Genomic DNA, 23,802 nt, shown 5'->3' on the forward strand with positions numbered 1-23,802 from the left:
TATCATCAACCGGGGCAATTACTTAAATCATTATGAATTAGTAGGTGGCTTGCGATAGTCAGTTCTACTCTATTTAATGACAGTTGCAGAATCACTAATTTATTTCTTGAAACTGCAATTTCCCCCTTTTTTTTCAGATTTCGGATGACATCCAGCCGTCTTACTTTCTTATTTTTGACTCGTTTCAATCTGGTGCTTCGGGAAAGGTACTTTGTTTTTGTATTTTCATTGCTATAAAAAATATTACGGCTAAACAATAATGTGTTTTTTTACTCTTTTATCTCTCAATTCATGAAACATAATTATTGCAGTACAAAAGTGCAGTAACTGTAGTAGAAGCTGTCGTTATGGTCTCTAAAGTGTAGAACGTATACAAAAGGACTAACTCTAGTAATACTCCTTTCCACATACAAAACTTTTTTTTAATGCATCGAGGAAGTCAGATTGTCTATAGATGATGGCTAGATGGTTATTAAAATCATGTTCGCAATTTCGTAATTATCGTTACAGGTGGATCGTACGAAGCTACAAGAGATGGCTATTAGTAGAATTGAATTACCGGAAACTCCTTATGCTGAATTGTACAACTAATTCCATTCATGAAAATATAATCTTTCATCTTTCACCTTATGCAATTATTCGTACTTTTTGATTCATAAAATATTCATTATCTGTATAATATTCAACAGTTGGACTTCTGCACTTGTCAGCCTCACGTCAGTCAAAATGAAGATAATATCACAATTCTTAGCATGGAATAGAATTAATAATTTAACATTTAGGAGCTGCTTGTGTGTTTATATGATTACTGTCACGTGTTGATATCTTGATACTTTGATTGGTATACATGATTTCATCAAATTACTTCTGTATTATGATTACTGTCACGTGTTGATGTCTTGATACTTTGATTGGTATACATGATTTCATCAATTTACTTCTGTATTATGATTACTGTCACGTGTTGATATCTTGATACTTTGATTGCATACATGATTTCATCAAATTACTTCTGTATTATGATTACTGTCACGTGTTGATGTCTTGATACTTTGATTGGCATACATGATTTCATCAATTTACTTCTGTATTATGATTACTGTCACGTGTTGATGTCTTGATACTTTGATTGGCATACATGATTTCATCAAATTACTTCTGTTTTATGATTACTGTCACGTGTTGATATCTTGATACTTTGATTGGTATACATGATTTCATCAAATTACTTCTGTATTATGATTACTGTCACGTGTTGATATCTTGATACTTTGATTGGTATACATGATTTCATCAAATTACTTCTGTTTTATGATTACTGTCACGTGTTGATATCTTGATACTTTGATTGGTATACATGATTTCATCAAATTACTTCTGTTTTATGATTACTGTCACGTGTTGATATCTTGATACTTTGATTGGCATACATGATTTCATCAATTTACTTCTGTATTATGATTACTGTCACGTGTTGATGTCTTGATACTTTGATTGGCATACATGATTTCATCAAATTACTTCTGTTTTATGATTACTGTCACGTGTTGATATCTTGATACTTTGATTGGTATACATGATTTCATCAAATTACTTCTGTATTGTGATTACTGTCACGTGTTGATATCTTGATACTTTGATTGGTATACATGATTTCATCAAATTACTTCTGTTTTATGATTACTGTCACGTGTTGATATCTTGATACTTTGATTGGCATACATGATTTCATCAATTTACTTCTGTTTTATGATTACTGTCACGTGTTGATATCTTGATACTTTGATTGGTATACATGATTTCATCAATTTACTTCTGTATTATGATTACTGTCACGTGTTGATATCTTGATACTTTGATTGGTATACATGATTTCATCAATTTACTTCTGTATTATGATTACTGTCACGTGTTGATATCTTGATACTTTGATTGGTATACATGATTTCATCAATTTACTTCTGTATTATATTACTGTCACGTGTTGATGTGTTTGATACTTTGATTGGTATACATGATTTCATATCACTACCATATGTGGACATATCACTACAATATTTGGGCACACTTGTTTTGTCAAACTACTTTGATAGTGTAGACAAAGCTTTATAGTAAAGGGATTAAACTTCCGGATTTACTGAATTTTAAAAAGTCTAAAAGAGGGTTGGACTTTTTCATTAAAATTGTACGTTTTATCTATTAAATTATATAGTTTATGCAACATTTTCATCTATAAAGATCATTGGCATTATTTCAATTTATGGCAACCTTCGCATAATTATGTTGGTAGTCCAATTCTATGTTATCACGATCGTATACATTTAGTGCTTGCTTATTTCATTCACTGTAAAAATCGATACATTCAAGAATGTTTAAAATGGCCTTGTCGCAAAATAAGAGCTACGTCCATGCCCCCAGTCTGAAGCCATTTATTGGGCTGACGATGCACGAGATGCTGGAAGAGAGAGTGAAGAAAAATCCGGACAGAGAAATGTTTATTTTTCTCAGCGACAATGAACGAGTTACATTTGCTGAATTTAAGAAAAGGGTGAGTATGACTGTTTAACATACTGTAAATATGTTAGTTAACATGGTAATTGACTATACGTAGGCCTCTGTTGTACGGTGACGTAGTCGTACCAAAAAGGATGCGTTATTGAAAGCATTTGAACAAGTAGTAACATTATGTTAGATCTTGTGTATCCGACCGAGCCAACTCCTTGGTCAGAAAATTTAGTATGTGTTCTATCAATGTAAAATGTGTTTTATTTAGGACATATTGTGTAAACATGAATTGTGCTACATTATATGGTGCAACTATAATCAGGGTACCTTGCGATCTCTTCAGATATACTCCAATAATTGACAATGATTGCAATTTTTATTCTGTTTTATATAAATTCTATGTTACTGGGTTGTTAAATGTTTATCCTTGTTAATGTTATTTTGCCACCAGCACTATCAGGAGAGTCTTTTATAGCGATATTTTTTGCTTTTTGACAATCCGCCAGGATAGTGTTCTGCGCTTTTTCTCTGCTTGTTGTTGTTCTATGTAATATATGCTTTTTGTATTGTTTTTGTATTATTTTTCTGGATAATAAATGAATATGAATATGAATAATGGTTTAAGAATGTTGCTACAAAGGCCTCGACATTGCCATGTTTACGGAATGTAGAATTCCTTCTATTTTATGAATTGTTTAGAAAATCAAAATATGACCTGATGGGTAGACTAAATGCAAGCGAAAATGTTTTAGTCTCAACGATTATAAAAAATGTCTTAGTTAAGTCGAAGATGCTCTCCATGTGGAATGTCATCCTGAGATGAGTAGTAGTAATTAGTCTTGTTTATTTTATTTCATTTATATGTATTTTTTGTTTTACTTTCTATGGACCAGAGATTCCAAAATAAAAGATTGAATGAATTATAGTAGGCATACATGTTTTTCTTAATTAAAATATATATTGTCATGAAACATGAAAAAGATTAAAATCAGATATTGAATCGGCCATTATGTAGTTAATCACTTCCGAAGAAACAAAACCCGAAAAACAATTAAAACAGTTAAATTCAACAAAATAAGCTACATACTGGAAGCTGGAAGCCAATTTGACTATTGTTTGCTTTAAATAAGAATGTATTTTCCTGGGAAATTAAATTAACCGTTTATTTTGTCATTTTATAAGTGAAACATCATTTTTTTTTTATACGGAAGTGATTAACTTAAAACTACAAAATAATAATATTGATTAAAAGTCTGATTTAATTAATCTTTATTTGTCATGTTTTGGAGAGATAACATATTTAAATTACAGTTGTGGATTAGTTGGATTAGACACTAATACTATATGTTGTTTTAAGACGTCTGTCTTATTTTGTCTTTTTTTTCAGGTAGTAGACTTAGCAGCCGGGTTTCTACTCAAGCTTGGTCTTCGTCGTGGTGATCGTATAGCTGTTATAGGTGCTAACCACGTAGAATGGCCCCTTATAACGGCTGCAGCGAGAGCAATAGGTGTCGGTGTGGTAGGTGCCAGGTGCCATGTCATACCAAACTAAAGTTAACCTTACTGTGTAAAGTAATTATGCCCATTTTGAAATGTTTACTCGTAACAATGCTAACGTAGCAACATTAACTTGTTTCAGGCTAACCTGCTTCTTGGACATACTCCTCAAACATTTATGAACATAATATCACGGGTATGTTATGTTGAATTAATGCACTTCGTATTATATAGAATTAAGAGGAATTCAAAGGCTCTCGCACCCTATGTTTTTTAGGTTGAGTACTGCTTTGATGTTGGTCAACCCCCATCCCTTCGTAAATTGCCAATAATGTTCCAACATGTTATTCACAGGTTTCGTGCAAAGCGTTGTTCATAACTCGTAGCCCAGACACACTTTACTCAATGGCTTGTGAAATGATTCCAGAGTTAAGTGAAAGTATTCCAGGTGACCTGAATTCAAAACAGTGAGTAATGCGACAATTTAAATATCTATTAAACGTAGGCTAGCTAGCTTTACCTTACTTACAGCAGGGAGTTAACAACTCCCTGCTTACAGTAAGTATTGGACAATTCAAATAGTTTGTTTAGATGCATTCATGCATACGTAGGCTATCCTAACATGGCTAGTGTTTCCGAATCCTTCTCGTTCAATTATTCATGACCTAACAATTTACTGTTTATTATAATCGTTTCTGTAGGTTCCCCGATTTAAAGAAGGTCGTAGGCGCTGGTTCAAACTGTAAAAGGTAAGAACATATAATTGTACAACACAACGACTTAATACTGGTGTGTTTGCTAGGAACCAACCTCGTGAAAATCCAGATGTTTTTTGGTTTATTTTTTTGTTTTCTTTTTTGTTTGTTTTTCTTTTACATACTGTATTTATATCTTTCTTTTCAGTGGAACGTTGAATTTCGATGACATATCTATTTCTGGATGTGAGAAAGAAGTAGCAGAAGCGGCCAAGAAAGTGACAATTGATGACATTAGCCATTTTAATATGACATCGGTAAAAAATATTACAGTAATTCCTATAAGTAGGCCTATAAGTTACCGGATAAGTAGGATTACTATAATGTTGTGTAATGTCCAGCTGTTGTTGTATTAGAGTTTATAGACCTAGATGTTATGTATCTTAACATAGTGGTACTTTTTATTTCATGGTAACATAATAGGCTGTCATGCCAATCCACGATCCAGGCCAGTATAATATGTTTTTAATCTTATTCCGCAGGGCTCAACTGGAACCCCGAAATTGGTACCTTATACTCACTTTACAATACTGAATTCTTACACCTTTCCACCAAATCAATTTGACGAAGAACAAGTGAGCAATAATTAAAACTTGGTTCCAACTAGGCCTACAACGTAACGAAAGACATAAGCGTAATATTTTTTGTAACTGTCTCTTGTATTTCTCTTACGTCCTAGTGAGAACCAAGCTTTAGCTTTATACTTATACCGTAACTATATATAATGTGGATGCATTTATATGACGAATTACATTCTCCTAAATACTCAGATGACAGCCGATGACGATGATAAAACGCAGCGCAATGACGTACGCGCAACGCAAGTGACTTGACCAATCACAATTGGTCAAATTATACTTACGTTACACTATGTCCCTGTGTTGCACTACTTCCATGTGTTGCGAGTTGCGTCCTAGTGGGAAAGCGACAACTAAAGGTTGATAATAGCGATGATAATTATTGATAACGTAATTAATTATTATTATTTATTTAATAATGATAATGTATTTTGTATTAAAGATCAATAAATTAGCATGCATTGGTAACATGGCATACGTTGTAGCAACGATAATGAGTCAAGTACAGCCACTTCTGTTCGGTACAACTTCAGTGTTTCCTTCACCAACCCACACATTTGAAAAGTTTCTCCAGGCTGTCGAAGCAGAGAGGTAAATAGTTCACAATTTCACCATACCCGCGGAATTCAACGATTTTGAAATTTGAAATTGCGATAGTAATATAATCATACTATGATAATGATGAAGTTAAAGTGATGTATTTTGTGACACATTTATACTGGAGTTTCTTTTTTAGATGTACCTTTGTCTATGTTATGATTGACGGTGTAGTTGATCTTTTGTATAGTCCTCTATGTGATAAGTACGACCTGTCTTCGTTGAAATCAGGTAACGTATTAAAATGGTAGGCCTAATAGTAGAGTTAGGCCTATACAATTATTATCGATAAGAGAGAATTTCATAGTAATTTCTAAGTACCTGAAAGACGAAACACTGTTTTCTTTTTAATACAAGGTGTGACTGGAGGCTCGCCCATTCCATCAGTCATTTTTTTCGAATTGAACAAAAAGCTTGGGATTCGTTTGTTGGTAAGCAAGGAAATGATTGTTTGATTATTGTTAATATTTCGGCACATATGGCGTTTCGTATGTACAATATCAAAACGTCTATATTCCTCCATATCAGGGAACAATACTAACAACACAAAAGAGATAAAAACTTATAAAAAAAATTTTGACATTGTGATAGTTTCTGATTTTGATTTTCTTTGTACCAGAATTTATACGGGTCTACAGAAACCCTCTGTATCAGCTCTTTGACAGTCGATGACAGCCCAGATGTTTGGAATACATCAGGCCGTCCTTTACCAAATATTGAAGTATGTTCAACTTTATGATCGTTTTAACTTGTTTCATCCCATTCCGTTCTGTAATATAGACCTACACAAACAATTTTTCAAATCCTTTTTTAAAGATTCAAATAGTTGATGAAAAAGGATGTCCCGTAGAAGTGGGAGAAAAGGGAGAGATATGGGTACGAAGTCCGACTGCGTTCCGAGGGTACTATGGTGATATTGAGAAAACTAAACAGACGATCACTGAAAACGGATGGATTAAAATGGGGTACTATCACAACAATGATATTATTTAAAATTGGTGAATTGAATTGAATTGAATTGAAATTTATATTTATACTGGGTAACCTCTTCAGTCAAAGACTGGTCTCCCAGAGGGCCCAGTTGGTGATCAGTGGCTGTGATGTACTAATACACCGGGGTAACCCCCTACTCGTCTCGAAAGATGTACTAGGTTCTTTAAAGTGCACACGAGCTAGATGTGTACACTGGACCTACGGTTTATAGTCCTTATCCGAGAAGACTCGTTCTACCACCAGAACCATGGAGCGAGAATAACTTGCTAATTCAAGTAACATTTAGGGCCTAACCACATTTGTTTAAGTGGAAGTTAAGGTATTAATGTACCACCATTTATTTTCCAGAGATGTGGGTAAGGTAAATGCGGATGGCTACCTGACAATTGTTGGTCGAATTAAGGTAATTGAATTATACATATTTAACATTACAGTAATTTCAAACACTTTCGAATACCACAAACCTCCAGAAGCCCAGCACTCTTTCCAACTTTTGAGTCTAGTCGAGTTTAATTAACACCATTGAAATAACTATATTTTCAGAACATAATTATCAGAAGAGGTGTAAATGTCCATCCATCAGAAGTGGAAAGTATAGTAACAACTCATCCAGCCGTAAACATTGCGCAGGTAATTGTATTAAATATTGTGGAAAACATTTTAAAGACAGAAGTTAACACTTGATATCATTTTTCTTCTAATCTCTCCAGGTTTTAGGAATCCCGGATTACAGGGTCGGTGAAGATGTGTGTGTATGTGTTACGTAAGTATCATTTTCTTTCAGGCAACCTAAAATGTATGTATACAATTCAAAGATGGTTGCTTTTTTTTAATTCAACAAAACATATATTTTCAAAATAAAATGAATAAAACGGTACTGTTGTGTAATAAATTCTTTCATTGAAAGGAATAAACATTTTTAATTTCAGATTAAATGAAGGTTACGATGTCACTGAAGAAGAACTGAAAACCTTCTTTGTAGGAAAGGTATTAGACAACAAAATGTTGTTATGAGTTAGGATAATAAAAATAAACTGCAATAAATGCATGCTTGTGATTGAATATTTATAAACATTAGTAGCAAGCTAATTTTTAAATGAATATCTCTTCTTTGTGGCTCTCACCAAGCAGTCTAATATTTTCTATATGAGACTAATTGCCAATTATGACAAAATAAAGTTGACTGGCTGTCAACGAGAATGCTCTTTTTTGGAAGCGGTGGGGGCGTTGTGCGCGGGGCAGTAACAAATGGTGGCATGTATTATCATCAACCGGGGCAATTACTTAAATCATTATGAATTACTAGGTGGCTTGCAATAGTCAGTTCTACTCTATTTAATGACGTTGCAGAATCACTAATTTATTTCTTGAAACTGCAATTTCCCCCTTTTTTTCAGATGTCGGATGACATCCAGCCGTCTTACTTTCTTATTTTTGACTCGTTTCAATCTGGTGCTTCGGGAAAGGTACTTTGTTTTTGTATTTTCATTGCTATAAAAAATATTACGGCTAAACAATAATGTGTTTTTCTTTTATCTCTCCATTCATGAAACATAATTATTGCAGTACAAAAGTGCAGTAACTGTAGTAGAAGCTGTCGTTATGGTCTCTAAAGTGTAGAACGTATGCAAAAAGTCTAACTCTAGTAATACTCCGTTCCACATACAAAACTTAGGAATACTTTTTTTAATGCATCAGGTTGTCTATAGATGATGGCTAGATGGTTATTAAAATCATGTTCGCAATTTCGTAATTATCATTTACAGGTGGATCGTACGAAGCTGCAAGAGATGGCTATTAGTAGAATTGAATTACCGGAAACTCCTTATGCTGAATTGTACAACTAATTCCATTCATGAAAATATAATCTTTTATCTTTTACCTTATGCAATTATTCGTACTATTTCATTCATAAAATATTCATTATCTGTATAATATTCAACACTTGGACTATCTGCACTTAGTGGATGAAATAGTTTACCAATATGTAGTATTGTCAGGGATTGTCAGCCTTACGTCAGTCAAAATGAAGATAATATCACAATGCTTAGCATGGAATAGAATTAATAATTTAACATTTAGGAGCTGCTTGTGCGTTTATATGATTACTGTCACGTGTTGATATCTTGATACTTTGATTGGTATACATGATTTCTACAAATTACTTCTGTATTATGATTACTGTCACGTGTTGATATCTTGATACTTTGATTGGTATACATGATTTCATCAAATTACTTCTGTATTATGATTACTGTCACGTGTTGATATCTTGATACTTTGATTGGTATACATGATTTCATCAAATTACTTCTGTATTATGATTACTGTCACGTGTTGATATCTTGATACTTTGATTGGTATACATGATTTCATCAAATTACTTCTGTATTATGATTACTGTCACGTGTTGATATCTTGATACTTTGATTGGTATACATGATTTCATCAAATTACTTCTGTATTATGATTACTGTCACGTGTTGATATCTTGATACTTTGATTGGTATACATGATTTCATCAAATTACTTCTGTATTATGATTACTGTCACGTGTTGATGTCTTGATACTTTGATTGGTATACATAATTTCATCAATTTACTTCTGTATTATGATTACTGTCACGTGTTGATATCTTGATACTTTGATTGGTATACATGATTTCATCAATTTACTTCTGTTTTATGATTACTGTCACGTGTTGATATCTTGATACTTTGATTGGTATACATGATTTCATCAAATTACTTCTGTATTATGATTACTGTCACGTGTTGATGTGTTGATACTTTGATTGGTATACATGATTTCATATAACTACCATATGTGGACATATCACTACAATATTTGGGCACACTTGTTTTGTCAAACTACTTTGATAGTGTAGACAAAGCTTTATAGTAAAGGGATTAAACTTCCGGATTTACTGAATTTTAAAAAGTCTAAAAGAGGGTTGGACTTTTTCATTAAAATTGTACGTTTTATCTATTAAATTATATAGTTTATGCAACATTTTCATCTATAAAGATCATTGGCATTATTTCAATTTATGGCAACCTTCGCATAATTATGTTGGTAGTCCAATTCTATGTTATCACGATCGTATACATTTAGTGCTTGCTTATTTCATTCACTGTAAAAATCGATACATTCAAGAATGTTTAAAATGGCCTTGTCGCAAAATAAGAGCTACGTCCATGCCCCCAGTCTGAAGCCATTTATTGGGCTGACGATGCACGAGATGCTGGAAGAGAGAGTGAAGAAAAATCCGGACAGAGAAATGTTTATTTTTCTCAGCGACAATGAACGAGTTACATTTGCTGAATTTAAGAAAAGGGTGAGTATGACTTTTTAACATACTGTAAATATGTTAGTTAACATGGTAATTGACTATACGTAGGCCTCTGTTGTACGGTGACGTAGTCATACCAAAAAGGATGCGTTATTGAAAGCATTTGAACAAGTAGTAACATTATGTTAGATCTTGTGTATCCGACCGAGCCAACTCCTTGGTCAGAAAATTTAGTATGTGTTCTATCAATGTAAAATGTGTTTTATTTAAGACATATTGTGTAAACATGAATTGTGCTACATTATATGGTGCAACTATAATCAGGGTACCTTGCGATCTCTTCAGATATACTCCAATAATTGACAATGATTGCAATTTTTATTCTGTTTTATATAAATTCTATGTTACTGGGTTGTTAAATGTTTATCCTTGTTAATGTTATTTTGCCACCAGCACTATCAGGAGAGTCTTTTATAGCGATATTTTTTGCTTTTTGACAATCCGCCAGGATAGTGTTCTGCGCTTTTTCTCTGCTTGTTGTTGTTCTATGTAATATATGCTTTTTGTATTGTTTTTGTATTATTTTTCTGGATAATAAATGAATATGAATATGAATAATGGTTTAAGAATGTTGCTACAAAGGCCTCGACATTGCCATGTTTACGGAATGTAGAATTCCTTCTATTTTATGAATTGTTTAGAAAATCAAAATATGACCTGATGGGTAGACTAAATGCAAGCGAAAATGTTTTAGTCTCAACGATTATAAAAAATGTCTTAGTTAAGTTGAAGATGCTCTCCATGTGGAATGTCATCCTGAGATGAGTAGTAGTAATTAGTCTTGTTTATTTTATTTCATTTATATGTAATTTTTGTTTTACTTTCTATGGACCAGAGATTCCAAAATAAAAGATTGAATGAATTATAGTAGGCATACATGTTTTTCTTAAAATATATATTGTCATGAAACATGAAAAAGATTAAAATCAGATATTGAATCGGCCATTATGTAGTTAATCACTTCCGAAGAAACAAAACCCGAAAAACAATTGTTAAAACAGTTAAATTCAACAAAATAGGCTACATACTGGAAGCTGGAAGCCAATTTGACTATTGTTTGCTTTAAATAAGAATGTATTTTCCTGGGAAATTAAATTAACCGTTTATTTTGTCATTTTATAAGTGAAACATCATTTTTTTTTTATACGGAAGTGATTAACTTAAAACTACAAAATAATAATATTGATTAAAAGTCTGATTTAATTAATCTTTATTTGTCATGTTTTGGAGAGATAACATATTTAAATTACAGTTGTGGATTAGTTGGATTAGACACTAATACTATATGTTGTTGTGGATTATGTATTGGATTAGACACTAATACTATATGTTGTTTTAAGACGTCTGTCTTATTTTGTGGAAAGAAATTTTGCTTTTTTCTTTTTTTTTTCAGGTAGTAGACTTAGCAGCCGGGTTTCTACTCAAGCTTGGTCTTCGTCGTGGTGATCGTATAGCTGTTATAGGTGCTAACCACGTAGAATGGCCCCTTATAACGGCTGCAGCGAGAGCAATAGGTGTCGGTGTGGTAGGTGCCAAGTGCCATGTCATACCAAACTAAAGTTAACCTTACTGTGTAAAGTAATTATGCCCATTTTGAAATGTTTACTCGTAACAATGCTAACGTAGCAACATTAACTTGTTTCAGGCTAACCTGCTTCTTGGACATACTCCTCAAACATTTATGAACATAATATCACGGGTATGTTATGTTGAATTAATGCACTTCGTATTATATAGTATTAAGAGGAATTCAAAGGCTCTCGCACCCTATGTTTCTTTAGGTTGAGTACTGTTTTGATGTTGGTCAACTCCCACCCCTTCATAAATTGCCAATAATGTTCCAACATGTTATTCACAGGTTTCGTGCAAAGCGTTGTTCATAACTCGTAGCCCGGACACACTTTACTCAATGGCTTGTGAAATGATTCCAGAGTTAAGTGAAAGTATTCCAGGTGACCTGAATTCAAAACAGTGAGTAATGCGACAATTTAAATAATTACTATACGTAGGCTAGCTAGCTTTACCTTACTTACAGTAAGTATTGGACAATTCAAATAGTTTGTTTAGATGCATTCATGCATATGTAGGCTATCCTAACATGGCTAATGTTTCCAAATCCTTCTCTTTAAATTATTCATGACCTAAAAATTTACTGTTTATTATAATCGTAGTTTCCCTGATTTAAAGAAGGTCGTAGGCGCTGGTTCAAACTGTAAAAGGTAAGAACATATAATTGTACAACACAAAAACTTATTAGATGTGTTTGCTAGGAACCCCGGGCAAAAACTGATGTTTTCTTTTTGGTTCTTGTTACATACTGTATTTGAATCTTTCTTTTCAGTGGAATGTTGAATTTCGATGAAATATCTATTTCTGGATGTGAGGAAGAAGTAGCAAAAGTGGCCAAGAAAGTGACAATTGATGACATTAGCCATTTTAATATGACATCGGTAAAACATATTACATTTATTCCTATAGATGTTATATATCTTAACATAGTTGTACTTTTTATGTCATGGTAATATAATAGGCTGTTATGGCATCTAGGTGCGTATAATATGTTTTTAATCTTATTCCGCAGGGCTCAACTGGAACCCCGAAATTGGCACCTTATACTCACTTTACAATGCTGAATTCTTACACCTTTCCACCAAATCATTTTGACGAAGAACAAGTGAGCAATGTTTAAAACTTGGTTCCCACTAGGCCTACAACGTAACGAATGACATAATCGCAACGCAAGTAATTTTACCAATCACAAGTAATATATTGTTGTAACTGTCGCTTGTATTTCTCTTACGTCCTAGTGGGAACCAAGCTTTAGCTTTATACCTATACCGTAACTATATAATGTGGATGCATTTATATGACGAATTACATTTTCCTAAGTACTCGGATGACAGCCGATGACGATGAAAACGCAGCGCAATGACGTACGCGCAACGCAAGTGAGTTGACAATTCGTAAGATCCATCGCGGTCGGTGTGATTTGTCAAATTATTACGTTACACTACGTCCCTGTGTTGCGTCCTAGTGGGAAAGCGACAACTAAAGGTTGATAATAACGATGATAATTATTAATAACGTAATTAATTATTATTATTTATTTAATAATGATAATGAATTTTGTACTAAAGATCAATAAATTAGCATGCATTGGTAACATGGCATATGTTGCAGCAACGCAAATGAGTCAAGTACAGCCACTCTTATACGGTACAACTTCAGTGTTTCCTTCACCAACCTATACATTTGAAAAGTTTCTTCAGGCTGTCGAAGCCGAGAGGTAAATATTTCACAAGTCTGGTGGAATTCAACAATTTTGAAATTTTTTATTTCGAGAGTAGGCCTACTATAATCGTACTATGAGGATAATAAGTTAAAAATGACGTTAAAATGACATATTTGGTGACAAATTTATACTGGATTTATTTATGACGAGTCTAAATTTCTTTTTAGATGTACCTTTTTCCTTTTGATGATTGATGGTGTAGTCGATCTTGCGTATAATCCTATTTGTGATAAGTACGACCTGTCTTCATTAAAATCAGGTGACGTATGACAGTGGTTAGGACCTGTACATTTAGTATCAATAAGAGAGAATGTCATAGGCCAAGTAGAGTATACGACGAAACTTTCTTTTCTTTTTTCAAAAAGGAGTGACTGGTGGTTCGCCTATTCCATCAGATGTTATTTTCGAATTGAACAAAAAGCTTGGAGTTCATTTGTTGGTAAGCAAGGAAATGTTAATTATGTGATAAATATTTCGGCACATATGGCGTTTCATATGTATAATATCAAAACGTCTATACAGTATAAGAACGGAATATTAACAACGTAAAACCAACAAAAAGGAGAGGCTTATAAAGTCTACAAACCATCTGCGTATGCTTACAGAAGATTTGATGATGTGATAGTTTCGGTTTTGTTTTCTTTGTAACATACAGAATGTTTACGGATGTACAGAAACCCTCTGTGTCAGCTGTTTGACAGTCAATGACAGTCCAGATGTTTGGAATACGTCAGGCCGCCCTTTTCCCAATGTTGAAGTAAGTTCAACTCTAAGGCAAATTTACACAGACGAGCGGTAACAGTAATACAAACATAGAAATCTATGTTATTCCTTATGACCATTTAACACAACGCGGAGCGGATAGGCGGTTTCCGCTCACAGGATATAACTACGCGGAACAATCATTATTTCAAACCCTTTTTCAGATTCAAATAGTTGATGAAGAAGGATGTCCCGTAGAAGTTGGAGAAAAGGGAGAGATATTTGTACGAAGTCCGACTGCGTTCAGAGGTTACTGTGGTGATATTGAGAAAACAAAACAGATGATCACTGAAAATGGATGGATAAAAATGGGGTACTATCACAACAAATGAAGTTATTTAAAATGTGTTAATAATGCTAATTAAAGTCACATGTAAACACATTTGTTTAAATGAAAGTAAATTTATAAATGTACCACCTTTTTTCCCAGAGATGTGGGTAAGTTAAATGCGGATGGCTACCTGACAATTGTTGGTCGAATTAAGGTAATTTAATTATAAATCTTGAATATACAGTAATTCCAAACACGAATACCACACCCCCCAGCACCCCAGCATTATTTCCAACTTTTGAGTCGAGACGAGTGGCCTACCGGTTAAGGCAGGAGCGCCGCAAACCATAGCTATACAATCAAGTTTAAGTTACTCCTCGACCATTGTTTTGGTGGTAGAACAAGTCTTATAAGGACCTAAAACTGGAGGGCAGTGTACATATCTGGTTAGTGTGTACTTTAAAGAACCCAGTTACTTTTTCGGAAGAGTAGGGGGTTATCCCGGTGTACTAGTCCATTAAGTCCCTTTCGTTGTGGATAGACGAACGGGCGCCGTTTGGTAGCAGTACTCGACACGAAGTGACTCTTATGTCAGAAGGTGGTTATTGTACGGTCGTCAACTTGGTGCGCAATTCAGCTCAGTTATGCTGCACAGGTTATTCTCCCACATATTATATAAAACGCAATATCGAAAAATTGTTCATTCCATTAACATAGATCATTGATTAAAATTGATAAGCTTGGTAAATTCAATATTTTTCTTGATCTGAATTAACCCCATTGAAATAACTATGTTTTCTTAGGACATCATTATCAGAAGAGGTGTCAATGTACATCCTTCAGAAGTGGAAAGTATAGTAACAACTCATCCAGCCGTAAAAAGTGCGCAGGTAAGTGTATTAAATATTGTGGAAAATATTTTACAGACAGAAGTTAATACTTGATATCATATTTCTTCTAATCTCTCCAGGTTTTAGGAATCCCGGATTACAGGGTCGGTGAAGATGTGTGTGTATGTGTAACGTAGGTATTATTTTCTTTTCAGGCAAACTATAATTCGTGTATACAATATTCAAAGATTGTTGCTATATTTAATTTTGTTTTAAATATTTATTTTCATGTAACAAATTAAATACCCGTTTAACATAAATTATCAATTCTTTTATTAAAAAGAATAATCATTTTATAAATTTAGATTAAATGAAGGTTACGATGTCACTGAAGAAGAACTGAAAACTTTCTTTGAAGGAAAGGTATTAGACAACAAAATGTTATTATAAAAATAAACAAAGAAAATGCATTACTTGTGATTTATAAATAGTAGTAACAAACTAAGATTTGAATGAACATCTCTTGTTTGTGGCTCTCACCAATATTGTTTAATATGAGACTAATTGCCAATTTAGAAAATATTAGGTTGACTGGTTGTCAATGAGAGCAGTAGGCCTAACAAGGTAGCATGTATATCACCATCCGGGGCATTAACTTAAATCATTATGAATTACTAGATGACTTGCGATAGTCAGTTCGACCCTATGTAATGACAGTTGCAGAATTAGGTGCACTATTGATAGAAAATTTCTTAAACTGTAATTTCCCTTTTTTTTTTCAGATGTCAGATTACATCCAGCCGACCTACTTTCTCATTTTTGCCTCGTTTCAATCTGGTGCTTCGGGAAAGGTACTGTTAATATTTGTTTTGTTTATTTATTGCTATAAAAATATTACAGTAATATTTTTTTACTGTTTAAACTGTTAATTTATGGAGCATAATTACTGCACTAGAAACAGTCGATATGCTCTCATATATTTTTACCCTCGATGAACCATATTCAATTCAGTTGAGATCCATATCTGTTATGGCATGTTACTCTCATTTGGAATTGCTCTTTTTCGGTTTATTTATTCCATGGATTTACTTTTATTTTTTATGTGAAGCGCATGGAGCGTTATGCATTATACGCTTTAAAGACAGAATAAAGACTCCTCGTTTTCTAATACTCCTTTCCAGATAAAATACGTAAAAATATTCATTTTGTTTAATGCATGGAGGAAGTTTTCAACCAACTTAGATTGTCTAAAGATTCTGGCTTAATACTTATTCAAATCACATACGCAATTTCGTAATTTTCGTTTACAGGTAAATCGTACGAAGTTGCGAGAGATGGCTATTGGTAGAATTGAATTACCGGAAACTCCTTATGCTGAATAATGCCTACCTCATTAAATCAAGCCTATCTTGTTGCATGCTATTTTTAGGATAATGGTATTTATATAATATATATAAAGTTGAATGGTTTTGATCGATCTTTAGGCAGCACAAATAACCAGGGAAGAGTTCCCTGGAATAACGTCACCAAATGAAGAAACCATATGCGTCTTCCACGTTAATGTATTAATCATTTAAGGAACAACTAGGCCAGGCATTTACAATATCAATAAAACCATTACAATATCGCAGCCTGTCATATTAAAAACCAAATTATTGCACCGCCCACACGGTAAAATACATTAATTAATAGTATATAGATTAAAGTAACGTTTAGCTTCAGTAGTTTTCCGGGAATATATAGTTCAAATATATCAATTGAACATTTTACTAATAATATAAGTCTTTAGATTTTTATGAAATTATAAATAATGGTTCCATAACATAGTATAACATAGTATTGCTGTTTTTGCTTGAAAATAGATCAATTAGACTGCGCAAACGTTTTACACATGTGTATGTGTTGACAACGATCTACAATATTAAAAAAATATTAATATTAATAAAATAATTATATAATGATTCGAAACTTTCTATAAGGGACATTGTTTAGAACGTGTGTGTGTTTTATTGACAGCTCTGCAGCGTTTGCGGGTTGGATTATTGTTTGATGATAATGATAATAAAAAGTTAACAATAATTGTGTAACTTCACTCTTACCACACACCTATCAATATAAACCCAATAGTACCGTACTGAAGCAAAAGTGAAATGAACTTAGCATTTGTATTTTGTATAACTACTATGTGTCATTAAATATATCTTTTTTTTCTTTTCTTTTTTTCTCTCTGGGTTAGGGTTAGGGTTAGTTCAAGTTTTTTACTTCTAATCATGACCCCAATTATGGCATTCCTTTCTCTTATTATTTATTCTTTTTACTGTTTTTTATTCATGTATTATTTGTCTTAGCATTATTGAATAAATGTTATTATTGAATATTATATATGTTAGCATGTGTCAGAAGCTATTTTGACTCAATTGTTGATAACCGTATTTTAGATCCTTTTTTTTTCTTTTTGAAACACGTGTTCGTGCTTATTTAGTTCGCTGTCCGAAATCTAAACATTACAATGATAAAGTGTTTAATGACCTTGTCGTGAAATAAGAGCTTATGTCCATACCCCCAATCTTAAGCCCTTGTTCACACAGATGGATAACGATAGCAAAATCGGCCCCTTGGCTTTCACCAGGGAGTTGTTATTAGCTAATACAACTCCCTGCTTTCACATTTCTACTTATGATCGGATGTAAAATTGTTTATTGGTCATATCCTGTCGATATCGTGAATTTCTAAATTTTTTAAAAAGCTTTAAGATTTATGATTTCTGGGTTATAGGCCTATACTTCCTGGTAAAATACTGGACTCATGGTTATTAAATTAACATGTTTTTTTTATGGTGATAGGTTATATATAAAAAGTGCTTTGCTTCTTTTCACTCTCATTGTACAAATCGTCAGATTAGTAAAAAGTTAAGATCTAGTTACTTGAATCTTACTTGAATCTTACTTGAATCTTCGGGCTCTTGATTAAGGCAAATGCCTTTTAAACGCCCTCCATTTGGTAGCAAAATTTATCTCCCATTGCTCTGTCTTTGTTTAGTTGATCCTTGAATGGATTTATGTTTTCTGCTTGTACTGTAGTGTGGTATAGATTGTTCCATGTGTTGACGATTCTACATGAAAAGGAGTGGCTTCTGATTTTCAGTCGGGCTCTTGGCTTTCTTAATTTGAATTGATGGCCCCTTGTTCTACTGTCCTCTCTAAAGTAAAAAAAAGGTTTCGGCTTCAATATCATCCAAGCCCTTGATAATTTTAAACACTTGTATAATGTGTGTCTAATAAAGTTAGAATGGCTTTGCGAAAAAAGAGCTACGTCTGAAGCCCTTTATTAATTGAGCTGACGATGCACGAGATGTTGGAAGAAAGGGTGAAGAGAAATCTGGACAGAGAAATGTTTGTTTTTGTCAGCGATAACGAACGATTTACGTTTGCTGAATACAAGAAAATGGTAAGGACTTTTTTGTTAAATTACATAATAGCATTACGGTTTCATTGATGTCCATGGTTTCGCCAAGGCAACTTAACAACAGGCAGGACGCTCGCCTTGCCAAGTCCTTTGACCTTATATCTGGCTGCGACAAATACCAACAGTACTTCTACCGTATGTAATATTCTCCGCGGAGCGGTGTCTCTTAACAGAATTTAAGGAAGACAATTAGCCAATATTCTTTTTCAATTCCTCTGGTGATAGACTTAGCAGCCGGGTTCTTACTCAAACTTGGTCTTCGTCGTGGTGATCGTATAGCTGTTATAGGCGCTAACCACGTAGAATGGCCGCTTATTGCAGGTGCAGCGAGAGCCATAGGCGTCGGTGTGGTAGGTACCAATCAATAACTAATTTTAGACTGATTACTCTATACATTTTACAATATATTTTTGACATTTTTACCGTAACAATACAGGTAACAATGAATATTGGAATTTTGTTTTCTTTTTTCCTTATGTTAATCTGCTAATTGGTCATACTCCTCAAACATTCAAGAAAATACTGTTACAGGTATGCCATAAGTAAAATAAACATAATACTAACTTAATATTCTTAGTCAAGTCGAAGATGCTCTCCAGGTGGAATGTCATCCTGAGATGAGTAGTAGTAATTTGTCTTGTTTATTTTATTTCATTTATATGTAATTTTTTACTTTATATGGACCAGAGTTTCCGAAATAAAAGATTGAATGAATTAATGAATGAATGAATAATCTCTGTTCAATCTTGAGTTCCTTCCCGCCCCCTTCGCCCATGCAATCCATAATATTATATAAACATTGCCAACATTATTTAGGTGTCGTGCAAAGCGCTGTTCATAACTCGTAGCCCGGACACACTTTATCAAATGGTTTGTGAAATGATTCCAGAGTTAAGTGAAAGTATTCAAGGTGACCTGAATTCAAAACAGTGAGTACGGTATGGCAAAAATGTGAATATTTATTATACGTACCCTAGCTAGCTTTACCTTACTTGCTGTTTATTTCTTTAGGTTTTCAGACTTAAAGAAGGTCATAGGCACTGGTTCTAATTGTAAAAGGTAAGTAAATACATTTCTAAAGCATCGCCAATTACAACACAAAGGAACTGTCGACTTGTGATTGTGAAGTAATTAATTTATTCTTTTCAGAGGAACTTTAAATTTCGATGACATATATATTTCTGGATTTAAGAAGGAACTAGCAAAAGCGGCCAAGAAAGTCACAATTGATGACGTCAGTCATATTATTATGACATCGGTATGAAATGTCGTATTCCAATAAGTCAGCATTATTAGTACTGGATATAACTGGATCGTAAGAAGCTGCAAAAGATGGCTATTGGTGGAATTAATTTACCAAAATCTCCTTATGAAGAATGCCGTCTGCATCATTGAATCAAACATCAAACATTACTTATAGAATGTATATATAGAGGCTCAATATTTCGTTTGTAGTATTTTTGTCAGACAAAAGTGACATTTTACACGCCCGATATTTTTCTCAGGTGGCACCGTACTGAATCCGGGCGCGATGTGAAAGCAGCTTTAGCACTTTGACTGCCAGAGGTTTTTCCAGTTAGAAACTGCCACCGCCAGCGTTTTTAGCCCAATTCGATGTTTTTATTAAAGCTGATTGAAACCATGTATGTGATCTGATTTATATGTAATTTAGACTAAAATAATTATAAAGATTTTAGCTTTACAATGGTACCAAGAACGATTTTTAAATCGCAATATGTAAATCGTAATAGTAAAATGAAAGTAACCCACTTTTTGAATTTTTCGTAGTTTCGCGCAAGAAAGTCGAGATAGAGATAATCGCGATTTTGTGCAAGACATCACAATATGAAAATATCGCCCGGTGAGATCAACAAACAACGAAAAAGTTACTTACACGGCACCGATAGGCCTATAAAAACAAGTTATCACTATCGAAAAATGTATTACATTTTATAAATCATAAATCTTACATCAATGTTTCGCCAAAATCCACATAGTAAAGACACCAGGCCTAAAGTTGGTCCGGAACCGTTTTACGACTAGGGCTAGGCTATAGCCTAGTACTACTAGCCTAGGCCTAAGAGATAATAAACTGATGATAATAACCATACCATTTCAAAACAAGTTTGTTGCGTGAAACTCGGTCACTTTCAGTAAAACACCAAAACAATTAGGGTATACATACAATAATAAAATTAAAGACTTCATATTGAAAATGACTCCATTATTTTTTATTCAGATAACAAACAAACATGTCAATCCACAAAAACCTTTGTAATGCTTCGGCGGCGGCATAGCTAGCGCGCGACCGATACACAATGCGCCAAGCCATCGCTCTACGAGCTACTGTGATGCGCGGTGTTTGTTATTTCGACAGGTACCATTTTGACAGTCGTTCGTAACCAGATTAGTTACTTTCAAATTGTAAAATATTAACGGTCCAGACCGAATATAGTGTTCATATTTTTAGTATATACCAATAATTAACCTATCTACCAGATTTCGTAAAAAAACGCGAAAAACGAAGATCTTCGTTTTTGGCAGTCAAGCGTTGTGTTTCCAAAAACGAAGATCTTCGTGTTTGGCAGTCAAAGTGTTTCAACATCAATATAATATAATTTAAGGGCCATATTATATTTTATTGTAACGGAGACCGTTATTACAAGCGAATAAAGTTAAACCTACCCGTTTCGTTGTTGAGGTCATTATTTGTATATTGATATGTAGTTCCTTGATAGTGAACCAGTAATGTAAACTTACGTTTGCAAGACAGTTTCGTCTAGCTGTCAGCTTGACTTCTTCAGTTGCTACCATTGGTATAATCTCCACAATTTAGGTACTATGATTTTTTAAATTAAGCTTCTTTATTTGCTATGGATTTAGTTAAGTGAACATGATATTCCTAAATAAAAGATAAATGAATGATAGGATTGACTTTTGTGACCAATTTTTCGTTTTCCAATGATTTCCACCGTACGTTGCTTATTTACTGAAGAAAATGTTGAAAATGTAAAACTTTTTACTTTTTTGTGCAACACCGTAGTGTCATATTATTTTAGAAAATTATTGTTGATTTTTGTAGATCAACTGTTGATCATCTGTTTTATTTTGCATTCATCCTTTTTTTGTGGCATAAATGAGGATGTAACAAGTTTCATGTACCATGTCTACAATAAATCAGAGTTTCTTAACCTTTTAAAGTCTCTTTTCCATTTGCGGGTATATTCGTGCGAATCGAAAACATTCCTGAGTTATGATTGGTTGCATATTTTTCTACGTCACAAAAAGTAGATATTAGTTATTTTAGTGAAAACTTTTGGTTCGCGCGAATAAACTGTCTAATTGAACCGGTTTTAAACCAATTTAGACTAATCTTAATCGTGGATATTCTCGCAACGACCCTAAATCAAATGGATGACGTAATTAATCACGAGCAAAATACAATTAAGGAGCGTGTCCTACGGTTGTTTAGGAGTAAGGAGACATTTGAAGAATATGAACATCTCGTTAAATTGCTTTCACTAAATTTACCTTACATTCAGAATGTTAGAAAAGTAAACCTGAAATAACTTAACTGATTTGGAAACTCGATTAAAAACATTTACTATCTCAAGCCAAGTGGGCTAGCACGTACATTTTAACAATATATAAGAGCGCTCTTCCACCGTGTAAACAAGTAGGCCTACAGCGAACCTTTTACACAGTAATTATTACTGTGAAATAGACGTTGACATGATCATAAAACCATACGATATTCCTATTATTATTTACAGTTGGATTGTAAGAAGCGAGAGCTATTGGTCAAAATTTACCAGATACGCCCTATTTCAAATAACGTGTTAATAAAGTGGCTAATAAAATTATAATGTGGTGATGGGTTATATCGTAGTTAATAAGTGGTTTGCTTATATTTCACTCTCAATGTACAAATCGACAGAGTAAGTTGTCTAGAATGGCCTTGTCACGAAAGAAGAGCTACGTCCATACCCCCAGTCTGAAACCCTTTATTGGGCTGACGATGCACGAAATGTTGGAAGAGAGAGTGAAGAAAAATCCAAACAGAGAAATGCTTGTATTTGTCAGCGATAATGAACGAGTTACGTTTGCTGAATTCAAGAAAATGGTAATGGATTTTGAAATATTTGTTTTATCAGTGAGATACGATTGTTAATTCTGTAATAACAATAATACAGAGCACTCTATTTCTGTTCTACTAAATTTATTGTATACTGGAGGATTTACACTGATTACAGACTGCTGATACTCTTCATTGGTACATTCATGGTGAAACTCCATGTTTTAGACAAATCAATCGTTGTATGTTAAGTGTATTATATATATATATATATATATATATATATATATATATATATATATATCACACTGTAAATTATAGAAACAGTGCTCATATTCGGAACATGATCTCATAATCGCGTCGAGCATAGCTCATTGGCGAAAGTTCCGTATTTTTTTTTTTTTTTTTTTTTTTTTTTAGTTGTATGAAAAAATGTCTCTGGCGGGAGACATTTTTTCATACAACTAAAAAAAAAAAAAATACGGAACTTTCGCCAATGAGCTATGCTCGACGCGATTATGAGATCATGTTCCGAATATGAGCACTGTTTCTATAATTTACAGTATGATTTATATATAATTTACACAGTGCTACGCAACATCATTGATTTATATATATATATATATATATATATATATAATGGTATAGGTCATACTTAGATATCTGAAAGACTTATTTTTCTATTCTTCAGGTAATAGACTTAGCAGCCGGGTTCCTCCTCAAACTTGGTCTTCGTCGTGGTGATCGTATAGCTGTTATAGGCGCTAACCACGTAGAATGGCCACTTATAACGAGTGCAGCGAGAGCAATAGGCGTATGTGTGGTAGGT

At 33.5% G+C, this 23,802-nt stretch overlaps 2 protein-coding genes and 1 long non-coding RNA gene across 4 annotated transcripts; all 3 read left to right on the forward strand.

Annotated features, from left to right (window-relative positions):
- The first annotated feature begins 2,267 nt into the window (after positions 1-2,267).
- Positions 2,268-9,109, forward strand: LOC140049357 (medium-chain acyl-CoA ligase ACSF2, mitochondrial-like). The gene is made up of 18 exons (XM_072094230.1): positions 2,268-2,548; positions 3,893-4,024; positions 4,145-4,198; positions 4,357-4,469; positions 4,704-4,751; positions 4,906-5,014; positions 5,240-5,332; positions 5,778-5,926; positions 6,072-6,163; positions 6,290-6,363; positions 6,552-6,653; positions 6,749-6,897; positions 7,274-7,328; positions 7,469-7,555; positions 7,636-7,688; positions 7,855-7,912; positions 8,323-8,391; positions 8,692-9,109. The coding sequence occupies exons 1-18, from the start codon at positions 2,369-2,371 to the stop codon at positions 8,770-8,772; spliced, it is 1,698 nt and encodes a 565-aa protein (XP_071950331.1). The 5' UTR covers positions 2,268-2,368; the 3' UTR covers positions 8,773-9,109.
- An 882-nt stretch (positions 9,110-9,991) lies between these two features.
- On the forward strand, positions 9,992-17,813 carry LOC140049361 (medium-chain acyl-CoA ligase ACSF2, mitochondrial-like). Of its 2 annotated transcripts, XM_072094232.1 has the most exons (18): positions 9,998-10,263; positions 11,672-11,803; positions 11,924-11,977; positions 12,137-12,249; positions 12,450-12,497; positions 12,620-12,728; positions 12,860-12,952; positions 13,416-13,564; positions 13,738-13,829; positions 13,936-14,009; positions 14,226-14,327; positions 14,497-14,645; positions 14,763-14,817; positions 15,407-15,493; positions 15,574-15,626; positions 15,799-15,856; positions 16,216-16,284; positions 16,744-17,813. In XM_072094232.1, exons 1-18 carry the CDS (start codon positions 10,084-10,086, stop codon positions 16,813-16,815), a joined length of 1,689 nt encoding a protein of 562 aa, XP_071950333.1. In that variant the 5' UTR covers positions 9,998-10,083; the 3' UTR covers positions 16,816-17,813. The 2 variants fall into 2 exon arrangements, with proteins under 2 accessions (XP_071950334.1, XP_071950333.1); XM_072094233.1 differs by lacking the exons at positions 15,574-15,626; positions 16,744-17,813 and having other exon boundaries at positions 9,992-10,263.
- A 1,961-nt stretch (positions 17,814-19,774) lies between these two features.
- Positions 19,775-20,399, forward strand: LOC140048759 (uncharacterized). Its single transcript, XR_011845139.1, has 3 exons — positions 19,775-19,827; positions 19,910-19,957; positions 20,048-20,399. It is a non-coding gene; the product is annotated as an uncharacterized lncRNA (long non-coding RNA).
- Positions 20,400-23,802: the final 3,403 nt, after the last annotated feature.

This window comes from Antedon mediterranea, chromosome 5, assembly GCF_964355755.1.
Source record: "Antedon mediterranea chromosome 5, ecAntMedi1.1, whole genome shotgun sequence".
Taxonomy (NCBI): domain Eukaryota; kingdom Metazoa; phylum Echinodermata; class Crinoidea; order Comatulida; family Antedonidae; genus Antedon; species Antedon mediterranea.

What these genes read in the sequence shown, in the direction of transcription:
- LOC140049357 (XM_072094230.1), top strand. Translation starts at nt 2,369, where the DNA reads ATGTTTAAAATGGCCTTGTCGCAAAATAAGAGCTACGTCCATGCCCCC. An exon ending in GCCATTTTAATATGACATCG is followed by an intron (nt 5,015 to 5,239) that starts GTAAAAAATATT and finishes CTTATTCCGCAG; the next exon opens with GGCTCAACTGGAACCCCGAA. An exon ending in GATGTGTGTGTATGTGTTAC is followed by an intron (nt 7,689 to 7,854) that starts GTAAGTATCATT and finishes TTTTAATTTCAG; the next exon opens with ATTAAATGAAGGTTACGATG.
- LOC140049361 (XM_072094232.1), top strand. Translation starts at nt 10,084, where the DNA reads ATGTTTAAAATGGCCTTGTCGCAAAATAAGAGCTACGTCCATGCCCCC. An exon ending in GAGCAATAGGTGTCGGTGTG is followed by an intron (nt 11,804 to 11,923) that starts GTAGGTGCCAAG and finishes AACTTGTTTCAG; the next exon opens with GCTAACCTGCTTCTTGGACA. An exon ending in AATCTGGTGCTTCGGGAAAG is followed by an intron (nt 16,285 to 16,743) that starts GTACTGTTAATA and finishes TTTCGTTTACAG; the next exon opens with GTAAATCGTACGAAGTTGCG.